Genomic DNA, 24,007 nt, shown 5'->3' with positions numbered 1-24,007 from the left:
GATAAATCCAACGCTTGAAGATCGGTACAGTCTGCTAAACCGGGAGGAATGCTTCCTTCTAGCTGATTAGACCAAGCAAAGAACAAAGTAAGCTTCGTGAGTGTTCCAAGCTCAGACGGTATCAAACCTGAAATCTGGTTCTTGTCGAGCTGTAACTGAACAAGACTTGAACAATTCGAGATCGTGGTCGGTATCGAACCGGAGATTTTGTTGTCGCTGATCATAAACTCTTCAAGAAAAGACAAATGACCAATGGAGATTGGGATGGAGCCAGAGAGCAGATTTAAAGACAAATCTATCATTTTGAGATTGCTGCAGTTTCCGATTTCTTCAGGGATACCACCAACGAGACTGTTCTGCCATAGAAACAGCTGTTCGAGTTTAGCGAGCTTTCCTATCTCTCGAGGGATTGAACCAGACAAGCTATTCTCGTACAAGAAGATGTCCACAAGCTCAGAGCAGTTGCCTAAATCTGAAGGAATCTCTCCGCTTATCATTGTAGTGTAAATCGAGAGTGTTTGTAGCTTCTTGAGCTTACCTATAGAGGAAGGTAAATCACCGGAGACGCTAGTTTCGGCTAAACCAAGAACGGTTAGATTAGAACAATCTCCGATCTCCGGTGGGATTTTGCCGGAGATTTCTTTGTTCCCTCCGATTCTTATCACTTCAAGATCAGAGAGCTTCCCTATCTCCGGAGGGATAGTTCCGGTGAGAAGATTGTCGAAGAGGATTAAGTTCTTGAGCTTCGAACACTTGCTGATTTCCGGTGGGATTTTTCCGGCGAGCTGGTTTGAGTTGAGGATTAGGGTTTCTAGGTTACGAAGCTTGCTTAAACTCCAAGGAATCTCACCCACTAGACCGTTGGAGCTAAGGTCAAGAACCGTGAGACCAAGGCAGTCTCCGAGACTCTCCGGCAAAGCTCCGGTGATATTAGCGCCGGAGATGGTGAGTTTCTGGAGAGAACGAAGCTCCGGGAGATTCTTTGGCAAGGAGAGTTCGATTTGAACAGACTGAATGTCGATTTCGGTGACGAAACCTTGAGGAGAGCATGTAATGAAAGTCCAGTTGTTGCAGGGAGTGTTGTCGATGGAGTTCCAGTTGAAGAGAGAAAGAGAGGAAGGTGTTGGGGAAGAAGAGTGGAGCCATGAGTAGAGGAGAGAAGCTTCTGGGTTTTGCTCTGCATCAGAGAGAGAGAAACAGAGTATGAAGAAGAAAGAGAAGAGAAATGAGGAAGAAGAAGAAGAGATTAGGGAATGAAGAGACATTTGCCTCAAAATCCGAAAAGAAGTTTTTAAAATCTCGGGTTTAGACCCATTTAGGGTTTGGTGCCTCTTCTCTCTATCTCTGTGCTCTTTCTCTCTCGAAATCTGTTTCTTGCTTGATTTAAACTCAAGCTTATGAAGATAACACAGAGGGGTTTAAGTTCTGTTTTTTTTTTGGTGTGTTTTTTGTTTAATCTTTGGATAGAATTAAGAAAGAAAAATTGTGTGGCGATTTTAGAGAGGAGAAAGAGTACAAAGGAAAATAGGGAAACACAACGCCTTGAGATCAACAAAACTGCACCAGCCCACCTCTTTGCCACCTCACCTATTAATCTATTTTAAGCTCTATCTCTTCTTTACTATTATAATACTATAAATATTCATTTTTGTCAACATTTTAGTAATAAGGTTATATACGATAAGATGCTGCAAAATATTAGTTTATTTATTAGTTTGTAAATATTGTATTTTATAGTATTTTTTATTATTGGTTAAAAGTTTTGATATAATTTATAAGTTTTTCTAATGTAAAGACAAAAGATATAATTTGTATAATAATTTTCTTATCTCCGTATGTTTCATTAAAACATATAATAATTGAAACAAAAGATTATCATTAGCCCATATGAACATGTTTTGGACTTTTGGTATATGTATGAATAGATAAGAATTTTTTGAAACATTTACTGCTGAACTGATTTATTTTTTTAATCTAATCTAATTTTAGTAAACCAGTGCGTTTGCTCAAACCCCAAGCAAGTGGTTGAGTCGGTGATTCATTTTTATTCCCTTTGTTTTTAGTTGAGTATAGTTTATTTGACATTTAAAATTTTTGTAGTCTTGTAGCTTACTGGGTTCTCTATGTGATTGTGTTATCTTGTTGATTAACAAGTAATAAAAAGCTAGAATATAATGAACTGAAAGGGTTAAATCTTAAAAAAAGCTGTTCTAGAGATTAAGATATGGAAAAAGAACGCTCTCTACTCTTGTACGATAGTAGTTAATACATAATATTACACACACAAACACATGCATGTACGTATGTATATATACATACAACTAAGATTAGATCATTACTTTAAATTAATGTACAAAAGTGTCAACTTTGAATTTGAGGTATAGATAGTGTTATCCACTAAAATATACTATGTTTAGTATGTTCATTATATAGATTGAAGAGACTATCAAGCCACTCCAAGGCCAAAAATAGAAAACAGACTATAACGTCACTCCATATTACGCACACGGCACACCTAAAATCTAGATTATGTAATGACGTAATGTTTGAGTTATTTAGTTGTTCTTGTTCATCGTGTGCTCTCAACTAGTTTAGTTCATGTAATTTAAATAAACATGAGAATCTTTTGAAATAAGAGAGGACTAGACTTGAACACTTTGATCGATCCACTGCCTTTTTCCACTTGTAAAAGTTAATTGGTTAGGCATATAATGATCCTGAATACTATACGTATACGGTATACCGGTATACGAATACAAATGAGAGATAAACTCCCTAAATTATAGTGTTAGTTATGCTTTCTTTCCGATTTCTGTCATCTTTTTGTTTTGATCCATTTATATATTCTAAATAAATAGTAGCAATTTTTAAAGCGAATACAAATAATATTGACCATAAAGGGTATGCATGCATACATAACGTTCTAAAAGAAGATATTAAAAATAATAAATAAGATATGTATGTAATTATATAAACCAATATAAGAACGATATACAAAATCATGCCAAGAGAATAGATAGATTACGCAAGTTGTATATAATTAGCAAGAAATTAAGAGTGTAGTGTGGCATGCATCACTTTTCATAAAATAGGAAAAATGAACTAAGACATTAGCATCATTTCTCATTTTAAGAGAAAATGAGATTAGCATCTTCATTAACCGAATTAATAATAAGACTTGTGGCCTGTGGGTAAATAAAGAAACCGAAAGAAAAGCAAAAGATGGGTGAGTTTAGGTTTAATGGTGGAGAGGACAAAACAACAATCCCTGATTTTGAGGATACCTCACGTGACCACAACGAGCCTCACTCATTCTCACCTACCCTAATTCCCCCTCTCATGATTATTACTTTTATTTTACATTTAATCTTTTTTCAAATACCTTACATTTTACTTTTTACCTCTTATGTAAGCATTTTCTCATGCCAAATTAGTTATTTGCAACTACTTCATTACACCAGATAACCTTGTTTTCTTTATTATTTCTAACAATTATTGGTCATAGATTATCTTTTTGGTCCTAAGTTTGTTAATAGTTTGACTATGGTTCTTTAGCGTAGAGGGGTGGTAATTAACCGGCACATGACAGATATTTAAGTCTTTTCTCTATAAGTATACTTTTGAAAAGATCAAATAAATTAGGAGAAGGTGGATAAATAATTAGTGCACCATGAGCCATTATTACAAGTAAACAAAAGAAAATAAAGCAGAGAAAGACCCTTAAGGGGCGAAGAATAAGGAAAGAAGAAAAGGGTTAAACGGCGCAGTTTTAGAAATAAAGAAATAAGAAGTGGTGTGTGGTGCCTTGTTTCAAGGGTCTTTGCCTCGAAAGACTCTTCTGTGGAATCTCTCCATGTTTTTGTTTATTTTCCCAAAATGTTCTTTTCTTTTTAACGTTACCACTTACTTACTTCATCAGTTTAAATTTAAAACGAATAAAGTAATTACAGGTTATACTTAGCTTTCTGTTTAAGATTATATTGAACTGTTTTTAGCATTTGAAAAACGACATGTCCTACTAATTAACTTTTAAGGGAATCAATCAAACTTTGGATCCAAATGCGTGTAGTTTATTGCTAGTGAGAGATGATCAAGATATTGATTATTCTCATGGACCCTATAAGTTTTTAGGGGTAAGGAGAAAATATAATGGGTTCCTGATAGGCCTATATCAGAAGGGTTCTAGGCCCACTATTTAGCAACTTCTAATATTTGAACAAGGGTTCAAATGTACACACGTAATATTGAATAAGAAAAATTATTGGGGAGTGATTTTATTCACTCCCTCGCCAATAAGAATATATCATCTAATATTATTGTAAAAAGTGGAGACAGTTCAGAAGTCTAATTCTTTTTCAAGTCTCTCAGTCAAACTCCACTTTTGGATTCCCTATTATTTGAGTTTTTCTTTCTTAATCTGTTAATTGCATTAATAAGTAGTGTTTATCTTGAGATTATGAGATACAACCCATTTTCAAAACTGGGGAAACAAACCAGAGGCAAAATTTATAGTAAAAATCTTTATAATCATGCAAAACAGGAGGTAAAAATCTTTATAATCATGTTATAGTCTTGTAGTATAGTAGTTCTTTTTTTGTTAGAAATTTTTGCTGGGCAGATTATATCATCCTGAGGATAATTTGGTAACTGGTAAGAGAAGGCTTGTATCTTGTTCTTGTTATTATGAGATAAGAAACTAAAGCTATAGGCACATTTTAAAGTTGCTCTCTTGTAATGGTTAATTTCTTGTAATTGATTACTTGATTGTGTAAAGAACCAAGTAGTTCCTCAACGAGCATCAAACTGATTCACAAGTCTCACAACCTTTGTTGAAGAGCAATTTCACTTCAGTTTCAACCATTATTGTCTCAACCTTGTGGATCATTTTCTATCCCATGTTTCATGTTTCATAGTGAAGAAAAACCCCTCAAACTGAGTTTATGTTAGCATGTACACCAACAACAATAACAGAACAATTCTTTATTTACGGTTCCTCATCTCACAAGACACTCGCTTCACCACGCAAAGGGTCTCTGGTTCATTCGATTAATTCGATTAAATTGCAAACACATAGCAAACAACATTTGTGAATATATATAAGACATGGAACAAATCAACCACTATATTTAGATGTCCATACCCGCATTTAACTGCCTTTTCATAGTAAATGTATTCTTAATCACTACAATCATTAACTAAAAACCAAGTACCAGAATGGGGTGATATCGATTAAAAAGAAGACCTCCTAAACCCCAAAACCAAATGGTTAGGCTTAGAGAACTGATCAACGCTTCTTGTCCTTGCTCTCTTGTCAAGGAGAAGCAAGCCGAGGTTAACCAAATTCTCTACCATGGAAAAAGAAAAAAGCAAAAAACTTTACACACTTGGTAATACGTGTGAAAAGGGGTTAGGCTTTGTTGTGTACTGAAACTACTAAATAGTATGAGAGAAGAAGAGAGAGATTATTAGCATGGCTTGCCTCTGCGGCAACCAAGTGCACCTGCAGTAGAAGTGATTGAGTCGACCATTGAGGCTGGTTTAGCCGTTAAGCTCGAGGCACGTGCATAGCTTGCTGATGCTCCTTCCCCTGATGGTATGAAAAACGCACCATTCACTAGCATGTCTCCTTCTGATCTCCAGTTCCAGTTCTTCCATTCACTTGTTTCTGTCTTAATCCTTTTTGTCACCTGTCCAGTTTCGTAAAAAAACAAAAAAACTCATTTTCTCAGTTCAAGCAATAGACAAGAAGAAGGCATCACTGAGTTTAAACCTCCTTGGCCGAGCGGTTTTTGGGAGCTGCATATCTATTGCCTTGGCTGTTTATAGTTGGGTTTGCACTTCCTCCAATAGCATACATTTCCCAGTGTGTGTAATCGTTGTTAACGACATGGAAGTATCCATGCCTACACCTGCAATAACCACATGGGAATCTCAGCTAATCGTATACATCTACTCAACAGAATGTGACATTGTAGATTTTTTACCTTGGCATTCTCTGAATAAGCCCCTCTCCAAAATGGTTGTACGCAATGGTCACTTGCATCAGCTTGTCTTGTGTGTACGAATCATTGTGGCCTAGCAACATAACCTGTTATTACGAGGTGATGATAAAGAAAATCAGAGCTTTATAACAAAAAGAAATGGAGAAGATTTTTTTAGCTGTTTGATTGATTGACCTCGTTGTGGTGTGTGAAATGGTTATTGGATATGGTAATGGCAGTGGATCCCATGATAACATCAACAAGACCATCCTCGCAGCTAGAGAGAGAGTTGTGGTCGATCCAGACATTTCTTGAAGCAAATATTGACACAGCATCACCATCAGCCATTCCTTTTGAGTTACCAGTTTTTTTGCAATCGTGAATGTGCAGGCCGTGAATGATGACGTTCGTCCTACGCAGGATGGTGATGCAAGCACCATTTGCGATGTGGACGTTAGAACCACGAGCATCAATGGTCTTGTAACTGTTCACGAGCAGCTCTTGTTTCAACTCTATCACCATGTCTCTTTTGAAGACGATCCAAAGTGGCTCGTCTTGGATCACTGCGTGGCGTAAAGTTCCGGGCTTGGGGTTCACAACGTCCTCGTCGGTTTGATCAGTGACGACATAGAAACGCCCATTACGACCACCAATGGCGTTACGACCAAAACCAATCCCACAATCCGCGAGTCGTTTACGGTTCTTGTGCCAGTTACGGTCGCAACGCCAACAGTCGTCTATTGGATTCCCGTTCCCACATGACAAGAAACCAAGCTTCCTCCTTGCGGTGATGTTCTGTTCGCTCCTGTAGATTCAATAGTTTGGAAATTATCTATAACTGTCTCCTCTGCTGATATCAGATACATAGACATTGAATCAAGAATGACTAAAATAGTTCCATTTTTGTCAAAAAGCTTTTGTTTTTTTTCTTTCTTTTCTTTTACCGGATACAGCCGATTGATTTAACATCTCAGCTTCTCTGCCATTTCGTTCATACCTAACATATTGACCAGCTTTCATATGTTTATAGTGACAACAAAGTGGTTGCTGTGTTTTAGTTCTATAATATTTTCTTTGACCCTCACCATGTAAACACTAAAACAGCTAGGATCCTAAAGTCGGTGACAGTAAAGAGAATACCAAAAAAATGTATCTTTTCTCGTGAAAAATACAAAACTTAATAAATAAGCAGAACATGCTTTATGGTTTCTCCTACTACTACACGACCAATAACATCACAAAACTCATTGAACCATGATTCCAACCAATCGCATAATTCAAATTTTGAATATTTTGGTAATTAGTACTACTACCAGTAAAGTTTTAGTTATATTGCTTTACGACTTATGAACAATTGTAGAGTTTCTAGTTATACTAATTCAGGGAAAAAAACATTCCTAAGGAATTGAAATAAATACATTGACACAAAAATTGCATGTAGAGTGAGAAAAGCAGAAACTTACATCTGAACGAGCGTAGAGACCTCATGTGCAACCTGGTCTGGATCAGCAACTGCGTGTTCATTCAATTCAACACCTTCAAGTCTGACCATCCAAAGGAAATGACGCAACCAACACACAATTTGTTACTTATTTACACACCAAAAAAAAATTGAACGTTTACTTATTTGTCACGCGCAAGTAATCAACCATTTCAGAGAGGGTGTGTGATGTCTCATGTGTGTGTGTGCCGTGTGCGCGTTGGTCAAGAAGACAAGAACACAGAATCGGACTACCGAGAAAGTCGTTAAAGGAATATGATGTTTTACGAGATTACCCTCATGTAGAGCCATATTTACAAAGATTTTGTTCGTCGTTTTATGGATTATTTACTGACGTGGAAAATAGTTTAAATTTTAGACGAAAAAAGTAAAGACAGTAGCCAATGAAAAAGCAGAACGAGACACGCTCATGGAAGAAAAAAAAAAGAAGAAGAAGCGAACCGTTAACGGAAACAAACTATACGAATCCGAGGCATTTTAGATCTCAACCGTTGGTAAAATACGTTAATCCAACGGTTTAAATCGCGTCTGGAGTTTGAAATCGACGAGTTACCTGATCGCCATTGTTGAACTGTTAGAGCTCTGCGAATCCTCTGTTTTCAGCTTCCTGGAAAAAATTAAGAAGTTACAGAGAAAGAATAAGTTAGTAGAGTAGAGAATCTATAGCTAAAAATACATTTAAACTCCCGAGAAAATTTTCAATATCGTTACGAAATCTGGAAAAATCAGCTGAAAAGTTTGAAAACAAATCAAAAATCAAGGGAAAGAGACGAATCGTTCTAAGCGAAACTGTTCACAATCTCAAACAGACTATGAGAATGATAAAAAAACGCTGATGAAACATGGAAATACAGCTCAAATGTAGACTCAAAAACGAGAAGAGATAGATTCACGAGAGAGAGAGAGAGACCTCGATCGAGAGATTTCGTTGTTCTGGAGATTCGTCACTGTGAGAGCGTAGACGAAGATGATGAGAAGCACGACGAAACAAGCACCGGTCAATTTCTGAGATGAAGACGCCATTGCGAAAGCTTATTTTTCTCCTTTAGGTTTTGAAATTTGAGAGAGAAGAGAGCAGAAGAAGAAGAATAAGCAGAGACGAGTGAGTGTGCACAAAACCGTTATCGTTTATATACAGTATACACGCGAGAACGACGTAACGTCATCGTTAATTGACGCCGCTACTAAACGGAGCTTCACTCTGGTTAGTGGTTACTACTTACTAACCATTGGTTAAAGTGGTTCGGGTCACAATTTTGGCGTTCCCAATGGATAAATAAACTCATAAATCTGATTTTAATGCCGTTACGGCGTTACTGTTAGTCTGTTACTAAACTTTCTTAAACTGCTGTTAACCGCTCTATCTCTCGGGTGTATAATATCGTCATTATACAAATCTTCTAAAAGTATAAAGTATAAACTTTCTGTACTTATTTACATTTCTCCTTAATAGTCACTAATTTACAATTCTTACTCCTTTTTCAATTGTTGTTTTTCTGCTGTTACCATTTGGGTTATCTAATCGAATTATTTGTTGTTCAGAGAAAATATAATACATATGAGCTAGGTAAATATCAAAGAAAAAAATAGGGGGAAAAAACTCTAATTTTGAGAAACATAAATTTTTATATTAAATTCACGATATTTTCAAACTAAGCAAATCAAATCATTTGTATAAACGGTGCTAAAAGGCTTCACTTGCAATTTTTCTAACAATAAGGTGACATTCTTTCTCCTGGCGTGACTTATATATTTTTAAAGTTCTAGTTCAAGGAAAACTTTTTTGCAGTCATCATCCTTTAACAACAACAACAAAAATGATCCCTCTATTTTTTTTAATATGATTCAGATATCCATGTGTCTAATTTAAAATAAGACAAAAACTAATTTTCTTACAATAAAAAAATGGCGCGTCCAGGCATGCACAAATCTAAAAGTTGAAAAAAAAAAAAAACTTTTGAGATACATTTCAAAAACATGATGTGTAGCAATAACATACTTCATCACGAAATAGTAAAACAGAATTTGTAACATACATAGATTAAGGCATATCTTTACCCGTCTTTGACTAGAGAGCCACTTGAGTTTTTACGTATCATATATATATATAGTATACGTATAGGTGGGTACATATTACTAAACTGAGTTATCGATGTAAAGACTAATGAAGATGTTATGCTTACTAGTTACTACAACGAAGAAGAATTAATGAAATGCATTTCTAAACATTTAGACCAAAAAAAAGAAGAAGAAGAAGAAGAAATGCAAAATAATTTGCATTTTTCGTTACTACTACAGTAGAAACTCTATAAATTAATACTCAATAAATTAATAAATACTATAAATTAATAAATTTTTCCGGTCCCAAGTTGGACCAGTTTAAAATTTAATACAAATCGATAAGATAATAAGATAATAATTCTAAGAAAACTCCTATGTAAATATATAGTCCCTTTAAAGTCATAAATTAATAACTATAGATAAAAACTTATTTAAATATGTATATAACTAAGATAATCTACTAAAATATGAATCTAGTGTTGCTTGTTTTTTCTTTAAATAAAATCTTTTTGGACTTCATCTCTAATTTTTCTCATTGCTTCAAAAACTTTTGGTGTTGTCTTCTTAAATTGCACCAAAAAATTGTGAAGAGTCCTAGACGCGATAATTGCTTCTTTAAGCGTAACTACTTCCAGAGGTATCATATCATCTTCAACTTCATCATCAGCATTGAGAATAGTGGCCACAATTTTTTCTAAACTATGAATTTCTGAACATGTATCATTCTCACCAGGATAATCAAGTAGACTATTGACATCCATTCTATTATGATAGCTGAGATTATTAATCACAGCATCAAGTTCATGCACGTCTAATTCACAAGTGGAGCCATCTTCTAAAGTATCTGATGTGGCATCTGATGAACGAATTTGGCAGTGTTTAAAGCAATTTTCTATTGTCCTTTGCTTAACATCAACATTCCAAACCACTACTGCAAAATTGATAGCATCCAAAACATTAATTTTACCTGGATCAGATTGTCCCAACTCATAGCCTTCTAAAATATGTCGGTAAAGTCTTCTACGATAATGCATCTTAAAAGCTCTTATTATTCTAGCATCACAAGGTTGAATTTTTGATGTCATGTTGGGTGGCAAGAAGAACAGCTCAATATTTTGTAGTCCTTCAATATTTTTTGGATGTGCTGGACAATTATCTATCACAAACAAAACTTTTCTACCTTGCATCTTCTTATCAAACCAGCAGATATACTCTTCACAAATCACATTAGTCATCCAAGCTCTTTTGTTAGAACGGTAGTGAAAATCTAAATCAGTCATGTTTATATTCTTGAAACAGCGTGGCTTTGCATATTTTCCAATAATCCATAAGGGAATTTTTTCATAGCCATCTTCATTGCAGCAAATAACAATTGTTAGCCTTTCTTTGTCTTGCTTTTTTCCTTCAAGCTGTTTTGTAGCGAGAGAATGATCAGCTTGTAACCTATAAAACAAACCAGTTTCATCCATATTAAAAAAAATCTTTCTTGGGGAAGCTATCTATTTTTTCCCTTATAGCCTCCAATTTCTTCACCATGTCTTGTATGTCAACTGAACCACTTTCTCCAAAACGACGAAAGGATTTGATACCATGTCGTAACTTAAACTTTCCAAGCCAACCTGGAGAAAGTTGGTGAGCTTCTTCTTGAGGGTATACAAGTTTCATTGTTTCTCTTGCCTTCTCCAAAATTAACTCGCCAGTCCTATTCACTCGCTTTTGATATTGGAGAAACCACTCAAAAGCTACTTTCTCCATGTCTGGAAATTTTGCTGGTTTGTGTCGTTTGATATCTCTTCCTCCTTCTAGGTCGACTGAAAGATAATCCACTGATCGTTTGAGTGTGTTTGAGATTGTACCTTAACTAATTTTTAAATTAAACTTTTCCTCAAGCCACGACTGCAAATCCTTTTGAGTGCATGCATGATGATCTCTCTTGTATTCACATAATTCTTTGCGAATTTTATCCGTCATAGTTGATTTTGGAACATTTTTTAGATGAGGAGGCATTGTAAACGCAAAGAAGAAGAGCAAAACGTATTTTTTAGTAATGCATATCAATGAACGTGAAAATAAAAGTAGTGGATCTCTTAGCTATACACAAAATACAGTAATATGGAAATATAAAGAAAAAAGAAATGTAAAACAATATGGAAAATATGAAAATATGTAAACTATAAAAAAAATCAAGAAAATATACAATAAAAGAAAAAGTTCTTTTACAAATAAATGGAAATTTTTAAAGACTATGAATTTAAAAAACAAGTAAATAATTATTATAATTTTTAGTTAAAATCTATAAATTAATAACTCTATAAATTAATAAAATATCAAAGTCCCAACATTATTAATTTATAGAGTTTTTACTGTATGTATAATTTGAATAACTTAAATTGATCATACGATTTCTCTTTTATCAGTATATGAAGATATATGTTCATTTATGGTCGTATATCCATAATCGATGGGTATATATACATATAGTTTCAAGTGGTAGTTGTATATTTGTGATTTGATGTGTTTCTAACAAATATTATTATTTTTTTGTATTTGAATTTCTTTTAAACTTATGGTTATCACCATCTTTCGGATTGAGTAGAGCCTATATTCGTTATATGTATAACGAATATATTGTACACCCTAAGAAAAAAGGTCGCTGCCTCGTAAGTCTTAATAAGCCACATTCCTACAAATTATAACTTGGTACATACGCAATGTATAATACTAGCACTAGTCTAGAAGTGATCCCTATTATTTTATTTGTAACGTAGGTCCGGTTTTAAGCATTTTTATTTTTTCATCTATCAATAAATTTTGGTTGAATGCGAGAGGGAAATGTTTTTATTATACTTTCAAAATTGTGGATATCAAGTGATTATCTCCGTAATCATTTTGGAGAGATGGATTGAATTTAGATTCGTCTAGATAGTAAGGAACAATGGTAAGGTATCACGGACCACAAAAAAGTAATTTTTTTCAAAATATACCAAAAAGAGAGTATGTAATACTTCGGTTAGATCAGATAGTACTGATTTTGTTCTATCATGAAATGGAGTCACGAACGAATGGTAGATTTTAAGGCTAAAGAACATGCAAGAACTTTGACCAGTCCAGTAAAAAATGTCAAATGCTTACGAATATTAGATGATTTTCCGAATAGAATAACCCATCACATTTTCTCTTTGGATTCTCTTGCGATTTCGTATTGACCAATCTCTTTTTTTTTTTATGTGGATTTTTGTTATTCACTCTCCCACTTGATAGAAATGAATCAAATGATATAGAGTAGAGTTCCACAGCTCTTTTGTTAGCTAAAAGGGTAAAACGTGATCAAGAAGAACAAGATGGTAATTAGTAAAGATGTAGATGCTAAAGTATCTAAGACAATTAATTGAGAATGAAAACAGTAACTGAAATTCATGATAGTGGCCCAACAGTTTTCTTTTGGGTAAGTTGTATACAGGCCCAACGATTATTTACTCGATAAATAGCTAACAAGTTACAAGTCTTAGGCATATACATTGAAATGAAATTGATATGTTTGACCTTGACCCATTTTTTTTATTTATATATGTTTGATCTTTTTATCTGTTGAAATACAGACTATTAGACTACATTTTCTGATATATTATTAATTAAGTTTTCATTTAATAATTAGTTTTTTAAATTATCTTTTTTTTATAGATATATTACAGAAAATGCACGTAAAAAACATAACATTTACAGTTACAAGCAATAATGGGTCATGGCATAATAATACACATTCTAAACTATGTTTTATCAAAATAGAAAGTTAGAAAGAAGAACAATCAAAGCTATAAAGATCTGTTGCATAATAATCCCTTCATTTGAGAACACTAATCAAAGCTACAAGTCAGTATTGGTTCTGCTTTTCGATTTTCATGTTTTTGTAATAAAAATATAAGGACTAAACTTAAAGATGTTCTTATTTTAACAAAGACCTGAACTCAAAGATGTTGCTGTACTTAGATTTTCAGTATGAATTTAATTTTCTAGCTTTTAGTATATTAAAACTGAAAAGGTAAGGTTTTAGGTTAACATATAGTTAACATTTGTATATAGAAAAGGTAAAACCGAACAACATATATAATAGATAACGTTTAATTAGGTTCGGTTTCTCGTTCGTCTTTTTATAATATAGAAAAGGTAAAACCGAACAACATATATAATAGATAAAGCCTAAACAGTTTATTTTTAATGTTATTTATATTCTTAACCAAAATAAAACACATCAGAGTTTCTTGGACAAAGACATTAACTAGATTATGAAAGATGATCTAAAGAATGTTGTTAGAGACAAAACACTTGCAAGATTTCCTTAATCCAATATTCGTAACAGAGAGGGAGAGAGAGAGAGAGGTAGACAAGATGGGAGTTGGGAGACACTAAGTATTAACTATAAAGTGATTTTCTTCTGACATATATAAGTGAATTTAATTTCATTTTCAGAAGGTTCTGGCCAAGATAAAAAAAATCCAACATATACAGAACACAAATTCATAAGATTAATTGAAATGTTTTATTTTATCTTATAACCATGTATACATACATATATATACAAGTACACATTTATATACGAATAGATATTGGTTGTAATATATATTTGGCTCAACAGGATCTCGTATATGATCGACACACCAACCATGCAGATATACTCTCTGGTTTTACCCTAAAGATGTAATATATATATATATATATGTACTCTCTAAGTTCCATTTTCTATTTTGTTTTCCGTTGAATGCATATATGAAAAAAGTTTGTAAGATAAATTAATTATGTACCCGCTACATTCTAATTAGAGTTAAAAATGATAAGAGGATTATTGTATAGATAACTTGGAAAATAAATTAAATTTCTACATTGAAACTATACACAAAAAATAATATGAAGCAAAAAAAAAAGAACACTAAAACATTTTGTAAACAAAAATTTCGGAAGGAGTATCTGAAGATCGAACTCATGTGAAGTTTGGATAGAAGAGAGAGATCAAGTGAGATAATCACTTCCCACTTCTTCGCCTCCAGATTAAAGCTGGTTTTCTAATTTATTCAATTTAGTTAACCAATCATAGAGTATTTTTGTTTTGTTTGTTCTGGTAAGGGTTTCATATGATTTCCTTAATTACTTTGTAACAAGTATCAAACAAAGATGAAAGATGTGTAACAAGGCAAAGAATATAGAATAATTATGTTAACTAAAAATGCCTTATATATTCATCATTGCATTTGCATTACACAATTAGATAGATACTTATTTGTAACAAAAAAAACAAAAAAAAAAAAAACAGAAGGAGATACATACACATTACATATCTTGTTCTTGAACAATTGAAGTTAATTACCTGTTGTGAAGTGGATTTGGACCCGTGGGAATTATCCGTTTTGAGTCTAAAGCTGTAGAGTTAATGATCGTTTCTGTGGAGTTGTACTTTAGAACTTGTGCTTCTTCTTTGTACGATCCATTCTTCATCAGCAAACTCCTCATGGAAGCTGATTCTGAGTGATGAAGGAAGGCAAGAATCAGAAGAGAAGAAGCCAAAATCAAACCCTTGATCTTCATTTTCTATTTTGGTCAAAAATTGTTTTTGTTTTGTTTGATGGGGGATATATTTGAAGGAAGCAAAATTTCGACTGTTATAAATAGCGACGTTTGATAAAAGGAGCAAAAAGAATGAGAGTATACTTTTATATTCAAGCTATGATACATAAAAAACAATTAAACTGTGAAGCAGGTGTCTAATTAAAATCATATTTTAGTTAAAAATAATAATTAGGTAATTATGTGGAAATCATGCATCTCTATCTCGTTTCGCTATGAAAAAAGGTTATTCATTGTCTTTGATTGGAAGATTCATAAGCCTCACTGCCTCAGCCTCATTTAGTGAGCCTGTGGACACATTTATGGTAACAGTAAAGCCGACCAGTTATAAATTGAATACAATAAGTAGTTATGAATAAAACCCAAACATTCTGCTATTATATGCATGAGATCTAAGAAAAAAACATTTACGATTCACTAGGGTCGACGATTTGGGTTTTATTCAATTACTCCATCTTAATTTTATAAGATAATTTTATCATTGCCAATTTAAAAATTAAGGGCAACTTTACAGTTTCAAAAAAGCATGCATTATGTGAATCACACTTCATTTCTATTTAAAGTATATATTTTTTAAAAAAATATATATACATGCAAAAGCCAAAATTTAATAATCAATTTTTGTTTGAGTCTTTTTTTATTATTTTTTCGAAATATGTTTCACAATTTTGCCAAATAAATAAGTAACATATATTATATGAAGAAGTTAGTTACAAATGTAAAATTTAATTTTAAATCAATGATAAATCATATGTATAATTTGCAGGAGAATTGAAAGAATGAATTAGACTATTTTGCAAGAGAATTAGAAGAACAAATGAAACCCTTAGTGACGATCATGTCATATTAGGTTTAAATATGTTTTGGTGAACCAAAAATTTGTAGACTGATGTGACCCATCTTATTAAGATCAGTAGAGAGCGTGGGTTTTCAAATCTTGGACATATTTTCCAGAATCAGACCAAGTTTAGCCAATCCGTTTGAACATGCTGCTTTTGCATTGTATTTTCCAAGTAATAACATACTAATCCTTAAAACTACATGATCGGCTCAGAGTTCAGACCAGACCAATCCGATCAAAATATATATAGCTAAGTTATGCCCATCCCTAAGAACCTTCATTATAAACGAAAAACTTAATTTACCAGGAAAATGGATATTTCTTAAGAGTATATATCGAAGAAACTTTGAAACAAAGCACATGAAAAATGTAAATCATTTTGGAAGTGTGACTTTAAAAGTAAGTGAAAAGGTGAAAATGGAACCCATGCTTGCTTGCTATCTCCTATTACTACTAGCCACTTTCAAAATCAATCAAACGCATTTATTTTTTTTCCGAAAAAAGGATTGTCCTCATTTTTAACTTCACACCATCCCTCTTTTTTCTTTCAATTTCTCGACTTTCCAATATTTTATTCGTGAAAGTAAATGTTATTTCACATATTTATTAAACAGAACAATCCATTAATGATATAAATATTTCAAGAATTAGTTTGGTATTTAGTTTATTTCGTGGAGGCACATGTAAGCCAGATGGTAAAAGACAAAGAGTTTAATTCTAACGAAGCAAATTCTACGTAGACGAAGGAGCCTATACAACCAAAAGCTGACAAATACAGACTATACAGTTAGGCAGTAAACATTATTGTTTGTTAGATTTTGTGCAGACGATAAATGGTGTGTTGCATTTTGCATGTGTATGTATATATTGATTAGAACATTTCGTAACACGTGGCTAGGTGCAATTGTACATGGTGTTATGTTTTCTTATTAGTACGAAGTGTAATTTAAAAAACAGTAATCCACTCCTTAAGAAACTAGTTTAGTAAAATTTTAATCAAAATAAATGTTCTAATCTTGTCTATACTCCTTTCTCGTGTATGTTTTGAAGAAAACGATCATCCATCTTTTTATTTAGGATTTGTCTCCAACATCTTTGTCCTTTCGGAACAAGGAAATAAATAAATTATGTCAAATTATCAAGCTCATAATCATTAGAGATTATTTAGATAAGATGAAAATAAGATGCATAAGTTTTACACAAACTTAAAACACAAGATTATCAATGATTCTTCACAATCTAAATACAATGGTGGATCCTCTTACATTTTCTCAATGATTCACATCACTTCATTTATGTATATATTGAAATAAAAACGTCTTTGTACAACTAGCTTATAAGCTCATCCTAAGCGATGATGTTCAACTATGAACATGTCCAAAAACCTATGCGACCATGTCGGCTTCCTGTGAATCAGGAACAATGATGTCAAGCCTCATCATGGCCTTGTAGCATTGAGGAACACGAGCTCCACTGTGCATACAAATCTCAACACAAGCAGGTGCTTTACCATAAAACCTCTTGAGATTTCCGGTAAGCGGATTTCCCTTAAGGTCTCTCACATGCCATACATAGTTTGGAGGAAACAGCTCCTCCACAAGAGCATCTTGCCATCCGTGCTTCCCGTCTCTCCATTGATGTTTGAACTCTCCACACAGCTTCACACTGTGTCCCCAAGGTCCTACATGCACTTCAGAGCAATACCCGCATGCTTTCACCGTGAACTCCCTCATCAGTCTTGTCACTCCCCATCTCACTTTCTCGTAAGCATCCATTGTTTCCTGTGCTATCTTAGGTATCTCCTCTGGTTTGGGAGGCGGATACCTTTCACAAGCACCAAGTGTGTCAAGATCAGATAGTGGAGATGACAATGATGTCGAACTGCAAGGTTTATTAGGCTCTTTGACATATCCACCTCGATCAATCACTCTCTTCCCGATCATTCTGACTGGTTGTGTCCTTCTGCGACAAGGATACTCTGGAATCTCAACTCCAGCTTGGACGCATAGCTCAACAACTGCTGGGATTCTTTCATAGTCAAACCGGTTTTCGTGCTTTATGCGTCGCCCGAAAGGGTCATACATGTGGTAAGACTCAACAGGACTCAGAACATCATTGATAGTTCCCTTGACCCACAAATGTGAACCACGTCGCTGTGAGTTTTTTGGACCATTGCAATCCTTAATATTGTGACCAGCATTAGCCACATGAACCGCCCCGCATTCACTGCAAAAATACTATAACAAAGTAAGTGAAAACTTGCAGTAGCATTTATGAAAATCAAATGCGTTTGCCTATATTTCTCAAAGCTCACAACAAGGTCACTGGAAATGAATCAAAACTACTATTTCACTCCCAACAGGAAAAGAGGACACAGCTTGTTAACCTGCAGGCAAAGACGGGAACAACATGGAGAAGTTGTGCTAAACCCTTGATCAGCAACTTCCAGTTATCTATCACTTCATAGGCCACAGGAACAAGATTGGGGACAAGCAATCCGTTTTTGGGAGGGTCCAAGTGTTTCTCTATGCCCATCTGGGCAAGTTTCTTGTCTTTCTTAGCCTCTTCTTGAATTTGCTTAAAAGGAACAGGATAAGGTTTTTTCTTCTTCTTTGGTAAAACAGGGGGAAGATCCACATTCTGTGTAAACACATGCCGTTTCTTGAAAGTTGTGTTCTGTATAGGCTTCTTATTGAAACAAACGAAGGTTCCTAATCTCATCGAACACTCCCTTTTAGGGATCACACGAGGAATCTACATATCAAAAAGAACAAAAAAATCCCAAATTTAAGTAAAGTATGTTTTACAACCTCAGGAATCAAAGTTACAGACGTAAATGGGAAACCTGAAAGCAAGGTGCATAAGAGCCTCTAGCAGAAAAATCAACTGGCTTGGGATCTATGGTCTGAGGATAAACACCTAGGTGGGAGAATAAAGATTAGCCAGAACGAGAATAAGAGACTGTGTACAATAATGGATTATCAGAAAAAGCTAGATACAGAGCTCAAAAAGCTAGTACATGGAGGCGAAACCAGAAGCATGGTGCTTGACGCAAAGAACCCAAATCGGAAACTAAGCAAAAAAATGAAAAATTTCGCCGAGCCCTGCAAAATTTTAAGGAAACATGTGAGGATTTGCAAGGAAGAAGTGGCAACGAGTACATCGTTTAGTCATTTCGTCGAACATGTGGTGTGCAAGTAAGACAAGTAAACAGATAAAGGCAAAAAAAAGTTCGGCTCTGAAACCTTGATCTCCGAGGAGAACGATGAGCTGAGACGAGAGAAATCAACGGAAGAAGATTATTGTGAAGAAGAAGAATATCTCGTTTTTGGCTGTCAATTTCTTGGGATAAATCTCGATGAAGAAGAATTTGAAGTTCTCTGATTTATATCGTTAATGGTTAATCCGACGACGTTTCTAGTTGGAGTTGATGTTTCAGCGGGACGATGATTATCAAACGACGTCGTAAATACAGTTGTCACAAGACCACACTTGTTGTTTTTGACATTTTCACAAGACAATCGTGTATCGTGTCAATATTAATCGGACCAATAATGAAAAAGCACAATGAAGCCCAGGTCCAATTAACTCAACTAAACGCCCACGTAAATCACAAATGTATAGCTTAGCTTATGTTCATTATATTTGCTGATTTGCATGTAAGATGCTTTATGTCAATTACCTTTGAACTTTGGAACATAATACTCCTTTGTTTAGTTATTTTCGCTGGCATGCGACATTTCAAACAAACACTGCGCAACCCTATTCTCACCATAGTAATCCTTCTTAAAAAAACACTAAGCATATGCATGTAACCATTATCAATGTACAGTAGTCATGTAGATCATGGATGAATAACTCATCCGTAGAAAAAAAACTTACTATATTGGTCCACTATTTACTTGTAATGGAAAGTGATATGGGCACAATTCAAGCTGTCGTAATGCAGAGTCAATATCGGTCTGGGACTGTCAAATGTTTTGTTAGAAGTTAGAAAATTTGTTCATAAATCATTGGACCCTTTTTGGGTTGATGTTATCCTTTATACATTATCACCTGATCACATAGATTACGATTGTTCTTCTCTACGTTGTTGAATTGTTATTTTTATTTTTGGCTTTTTAGTAGATGTTTTAAAAGTAACACATAAGTACATAACAAAGTTGTTAAATGACTAAAAGTCTAAAACTATCAATGGCAATATGGGCATTTATCTTTAATTTAATTACTCCATCTCTTTTTTAAAAAAAATTACTCCATCTCATTATCCTACTTGTTCATTAATTTAGCTAAATCCAAAATCAGACGTAACTTATCCAAAATAATAGTTGGTGAAGTTAATGCGATAGATAATATATTTTTATCAAGACATTGTTTTGTGAATTGTTTAAAGAAAAAAGACATTGTTTTGTGAAGAATAATATTTTTCATTATCAACTCTTTTGGTCATGACCTCCAAAGGAGGGAAATTCCAGAAACGAGAGTCTGAACTTTGTTTGAGATGAATCTAATTTTAAATTCAAATGAAAACATGTAGTATGAGTCTCCGTCCATTAACTGCTCGATCAATAAACAACAATATTTCATTAATATTAATAAAACGACTTGGTTGTACATTTCAAAACTTATTCAGTTTTATAGTATTTTCACAATTTATAAATTTATAATACATATGTATCACATATAAACATATACTATAATTGAATTACTGTTGATAATATAATTCCTTTTAGTATTTAGCTTAATAGTATTAAACCTGAGATTGATATGTTGCAGCAATCATTTTCATCACCTTATAGACTTGCAATATAAAAACTTTGTAGCTCCGCCAAGCAAACAATTTGTTTTTCAAAAAAACTTTTTTTTGTTTTTACATTTGTCAGAGATTCCATTGATCTAGTTATGGATAAATATTGAATGTAATTATGCGGATGGCTGAACAACATTTTCTGTGATATATTAACTGTACTACTATTCCATCCCAAACAAAACAATTAACCATGGGCCATGGTTAAATTATGCATCACTAATTAAGTAAGTGAAGGTTATCATTCATCGCTGTACTTACAAATTTTGATTGGCTGCACATTATATCACTGCTCATCTTACATAAATAGTTAAAGTTTGATGAAAGTGGTCCACTTCTACCTTACTGCTAATTTGCCATAATCAAAAACATTGAGGTAGAAGTGGGGATTTTTTTTGGACGTGTGACATTGATTTGTGTGTAAGTTTTAAATACTAACCAATAATTCTAAACTTTCTTAGAGAGTCCTTAGCGTGTTAAAGGCAATAAACCAAATATATACCAAAATTGGAATGTCTCCGTTTGCAAATTTGACGACAGTTTAGAAATCAACATCTGAATCCAATTGGAATTAATTTTCCAAACATCTGAAAGTGATAGTATACCTACATCTCAAACTTTTTTCACGTTAAGTTATAGTTTTTTTCATGATAAGCAGAGAATTATACTATAAATAATAATTAAGTTAAAAGAAGAAAAAAAACAACATCACATCCCTTCTTAATTCTTATTCACAAATGTACCCACCAACAAAGTAACCAAAGACAAATACTAAGAATTACGAGGGGTAACATAATTACGAATATACCCCTAAGTTAGATAATTTGTTCCATTAACTGATTTTCGCTCACGAACGTTCCGTGGAAACCGTACGGTACTCTCTCCGGCAGCTGCACCGTCGCGACTAGCTTCATCTCCGACGCGTCAACCACCACAAACTCCGACTCGTCTCTCTCTTCGTCCCTCACAAACCCAATCACATAACCTTCGTCTTCTCCTTCTTTCTCCGGTACGAAATACGGTTCACCGCCGAACCGGCCCGGTCCGTATTTGAACTCTGAAACGGCGCCGTTTTCTAAATCCACCTTCGCGATGCCGCTGCATCTGGGCCAAGGATCAGCAATAGCTAGGTAAACGAACCGGGTTTTCCGGCCCAGAAAATTCCGGTTTACTTGACCCGCTTCTAAATTAATACCGGACACGATAACCTTCCGGTTCGATTCTTTTGTTCGCAGGTTTAACCGTATCTTGGTTAATTCGATCCGAGTCGGTTCTCCTGATTCGCTGAAAATCGTGTCGGGCGGGTTCATGCACGACCCGATTACGACAATAACCGGGTCTCCATCTTCGGTCTTTTCTTCCCAAGCGTTCCATAGATGGAAACAAAAGCAATCGGGTACGTCGATCCAACTTATATCCGACCCGGTCGGATCTTGCTTGGATAAAACTCCGAATTTCGACATTTTCTCTCTATCGTAGATAACCGGTGACCCGCCCCGAATCATTTCTGATAATTCGAATACCAATTGCTGATTCGGGATCACGACGAAATTTTCGGTTATCGCAAAATCGTGGATCATCGTGGGTTGCTCAAGAGTGATGTCCACGTCACGTGTCTTTTTCCCGCACGTGTCGAATTTAAGATACCTGAGATGAGGTTTCCTCAAAACGTTGTAGCTCAGCGTGTGAAGATCTCCTGTGGTAGGGTCCACTTTAGGATGTGCGATCACTGGACAATCGATCTGCTCGTCGAATCTAAACCGTCCGATTGTCTCGAGATCACCGTGGTCGTTGATCTTCACGTGGTAAGGGAGATCATCCTCTGACATGGCTAATAACCTTCCGTTAAAGTAAACGACGCCGGCGTTAGCTACACCCATGCCACGTGTCGTGTCTACGAGGCCGATCTCAGCTCGAGCCGCGAATAAAGCTAGTCGAGCCAAGCCTGAATGGCCGTGAAGCTCGCCGATTGGTTTAGGGAAAACCGGTCGTCCCAGCTCTGCTTCTTGAACAAGCCGGTTTGTTTTAGTGTACCGGCAGCTGTAACTAACAGAATTATCTGAACCGATGCTAACGGCGTGGATCATTCCGTCACCGTCAAACAGATGGTGTCCGGCTAACGGCGGAAACAGAGGATTAGCACCGTTACGGATGTATACTCCACGTAGACAAGGAGGTATCTGACCAACGACTTCTAAACCATTTTGAACCGGACATTCATTAACCGGAGCGAAATTACCGGATAATTGAACCGTTGGATCGGTCGGTTTAGGAAGTGGTTTATTTTGTTCCATTGGTACAACGAGGGAGGATTCAATTTTGTCCAGCATCGAAGCCGCTAGCTTCTGGAGAGGGTTTAATTTGGGGTGCGTTGGTCGGAGTTTCACCGGAGACGGTGGTGACGTCGCCGGAGAAGTGAGAAAAGGAGGGAAATCGGGAAGTTTTGTTGTTCTTTTGAAAGGGTTATTAATGAGAAGTCGACAATTAGTATTTTTTGCATGTTTGGTTTGTGGGAGTAAATGGAAACGAGAAGAAGTTTCCGGCGGAAGATGATCGGAGCGGAGTCGGAGAGAGTGTTGCATGGCGGTGAGGAGAGAAGAAAGTGAAGAAAGGATCTTTTGCGTCATGAACATTAAGTTTTTATCACGTTTTTATAAGTGAAATTTTTTTTTTTTTTTTTTTTTTTTTTTCGTCGACATGAGATCACGTTTTTAGCCTTCTTGAGAGGGTTTAAGTTGAAGTATACTACTAGATTCAATGTAGTAGAGTCTTTACATGTGGCAAAATAGTATGTTTTCGTTTTTTTATATATAATATATATGATAGAAAAAAGGTTCAATGTACTTAGATTGTGGTTTGAATGTTTTTTTAATTATATAAAAAATATTGAATCTTATTAAATTGTTTGCTATACTGTTCACTAAATATTATATGCTTCACTATCTTTAGATATGTATTTTTCGATATTTATAGAATTACACATTTGGCGTTTTAAGTGTATAATTTATAAATATACAAAAGGAAATATAAATATATCTGTGGTAATTTATTGTGATTAATCAATGGTAGATATATAAACTTTTGTGAAATATTAATAGAAGATTTTTTAATAGTTTTAATTTATGAAAAGATATTAAATAATAAATGAAAAACACTGAAAGTAAATGTTTTGGAAATGGAAAGTAAAGAATAACTGGTAT

At 34.6% G+C, this 24,007-nt stretch overlaps 5 protein-coding genes across 5 annotated transcripts in view; all 5 read right to left on the bottom strand.

The window, feature by feature from the left end:
* The window catches only part of LOC18013674 (receptor-like protein kinase 2), a 3,777-nt gene extending 2,409 nt beyond the window's left edge, over positions 1 to 1,368 (bottom strand). Inside the window, 1 exon segment of the mRNA XM_006418758.2 lies at positions 1 to 1,368. This exon segment is cut by the window's left edge and continues 108 nt beyond it. Within this exon segment, the coding sequence (XP_006418821.2) occupies positions 1 to 1,265 (1,265 nt within the window). The 5' untranslated portion in view covers positions 1,266 to 1,368.
* A 3,777-nt stretch (positions 1,369 to 5,145) lies between these two features.
* LOC112084583 (probable pectate lyase 9) lies at positions 5,146 to 8,523 on the bottom strand. The gene is made up of 7 exons (XM_024153753.1): positions 8,393 to 8,523; positions 8,036 to 8,089; positions 7,445 to 7,525; positions 6,177 to 6,786; positions 5,985 to 6,088; positions 5,771 to 5,909; positions 5,146 to 5,687 (listed from the first exon to the last, which is right to left on the bottom strand). The coding sequence occupies exons 1-7, from the start codon at positions 8,503 to 8,505 to the stop codon at positions 5,466 to 5,468; spliced, it is 1,323 nt and encodes a 440-aa protein (XP_024009521.1). The 5' UTR covers positions 8,506 to 8,523; the 3' UTR covers positions 5,146 to 5,465.
* A 6,375-nt stretch (positions 8,524 to 14,898) lies between these two features.
* On the bottom strand, positions 14,899 to 15,120 carry LOC18013847 (CLAVATA3/ESR (CLE)-related protein 19). The gene has a single exon (XM_006418756.1). The coding sequence runs from the start codon at positions 15,118 to 15,120 to the stop codon at positions 14,899 to 14,901; it is 222 nt and encodes a 73-aa protein (XP_006418819.1).
* A 2,033-nt stretch (positions 15,121 to 17,153) lies between these two features.
* On the bottom strand, positions 17,154 to 19,397 carry LOC18013846 (APO protein 1, chloroplastic). Its single transcript, XM_006418755.2, has 5 exons — positions 19,246 to 19,397; positions 19,020 to 19,104; positions 18,846 to 18,919; positions 18,387 to 18,754; positions 17,154 to 18,226 (listed from the first exon to the last, which is right to left on the bottom strand). The coding sequence occupies exons 2-5, from the start codon at positions 19,039 to 19,041 to the stop codon at positions 17,386 to 17,388; spliced, it is 1,305 nt and encodes a 434-aa protein (XP_006418818.1). The 5' UTR covers positions 19,042 to 19,104; positions 19,246 to 19,397; the 3' UTR covers positions 17,154 to 17,385.
* Positions 19,398 to 21,478: 2,081 nt separating this feature from the next.
* Positions 21,479 to 23,490, bottom strand: LOC18013906 (9-cis-epoxycarotenoid dioxygenase NCED6, chloroplastic). The gene has a single exon (XM_006418754.2). It carries the CDS (start codon positions 23,438 to 23,440, stop codon positions 21,623 to 21,625), a length of 1,818 nt encoding a protein of 605 aa, XP_006418817.2. The 5' UTR covers positions 23,441 to 23,490; the 3' UTR covers positions 21,479 to 21,622.
* Positions 23,491 to 24,007: the final 517 nt, after the last annotated feature.

The sequence above is a fragment of the Eutrema salsugineum genome, unplaced genomic scaffold (genome assembly GCF_000478725.1).
Source record: "Eutrema salsugineum unplaced genomic scaffold, Eutsalg1_0 scaffold_4, whole genome shotgun sequence".
Taxonomy (NCBI): Eukaryota; Viridiplantae; Streptophyta; class Magnoliopsida; order Brassicales; family Brassicaceae; genus Eutrema; species Eutrema salsugineum.
Note: the sequence above shows the minus strand (reverse complement) of the source record. Positions and strands in the feature narration are given on the sequence as shown.

Bases quoted from the DNA above. Each gene is read 5' to 3' on its own strand.
- LOC112084583 (XM_024153753.1), bottom strand. From the start codon at position 8,505: ATGGCGTCTTCATCTCAGAAATTGACCGGTGCTTGTTTCGTCGTGCTT. The intron at 6,089-6,176 runs GTCAATCAATCA...TCGTAATAACAG, and splicing joins ATTTCACACACCACAACGAG to GTTATGTTGCTAGGCCACAA. The intron at 5,688-5,770 runs GTTTAAACTCAG...GAAACTGGACAG, and splicing joins AAAACCGCTCGGCCAAGGAG to GTGACAAAAAGGATTAAGAC.
- LOC18013847 (XM_006418756.1), bottom strand. From the start codon at position 15,120: ATGAAGATCAAGGGTTTGATTTTGGCTTCTTCTCTTCTGATTCTTGCC.
- LOC18013846 (XM_006418755.2), bottom strand. From the start codon at position 19,041: ATGCTTCTGGTTTCGCCTCCAT. The intron at 18,920-19,019 runs GTACTAGCTTTT...TCTCCCACCTAG, and splicing joins GCTTCTGGTTTCGCCTCCAT to GTGTTTATCCTCAGACCATA. The intron at 18,755-18,845 runs GTTTCCCATTTA...TTTGATATGTAG, and splicing joins CTTATGCACCTTGCTTTCAG to ATTCCTCGTGTGATCCCTAA.
- LOC18013906 (XM_006418754.2), bottom strand. From the start codon at position 23,440: ATGTTCATGACGCAAAAGATCCTTTCTTCACTTTCTTCTCTCCTCACC.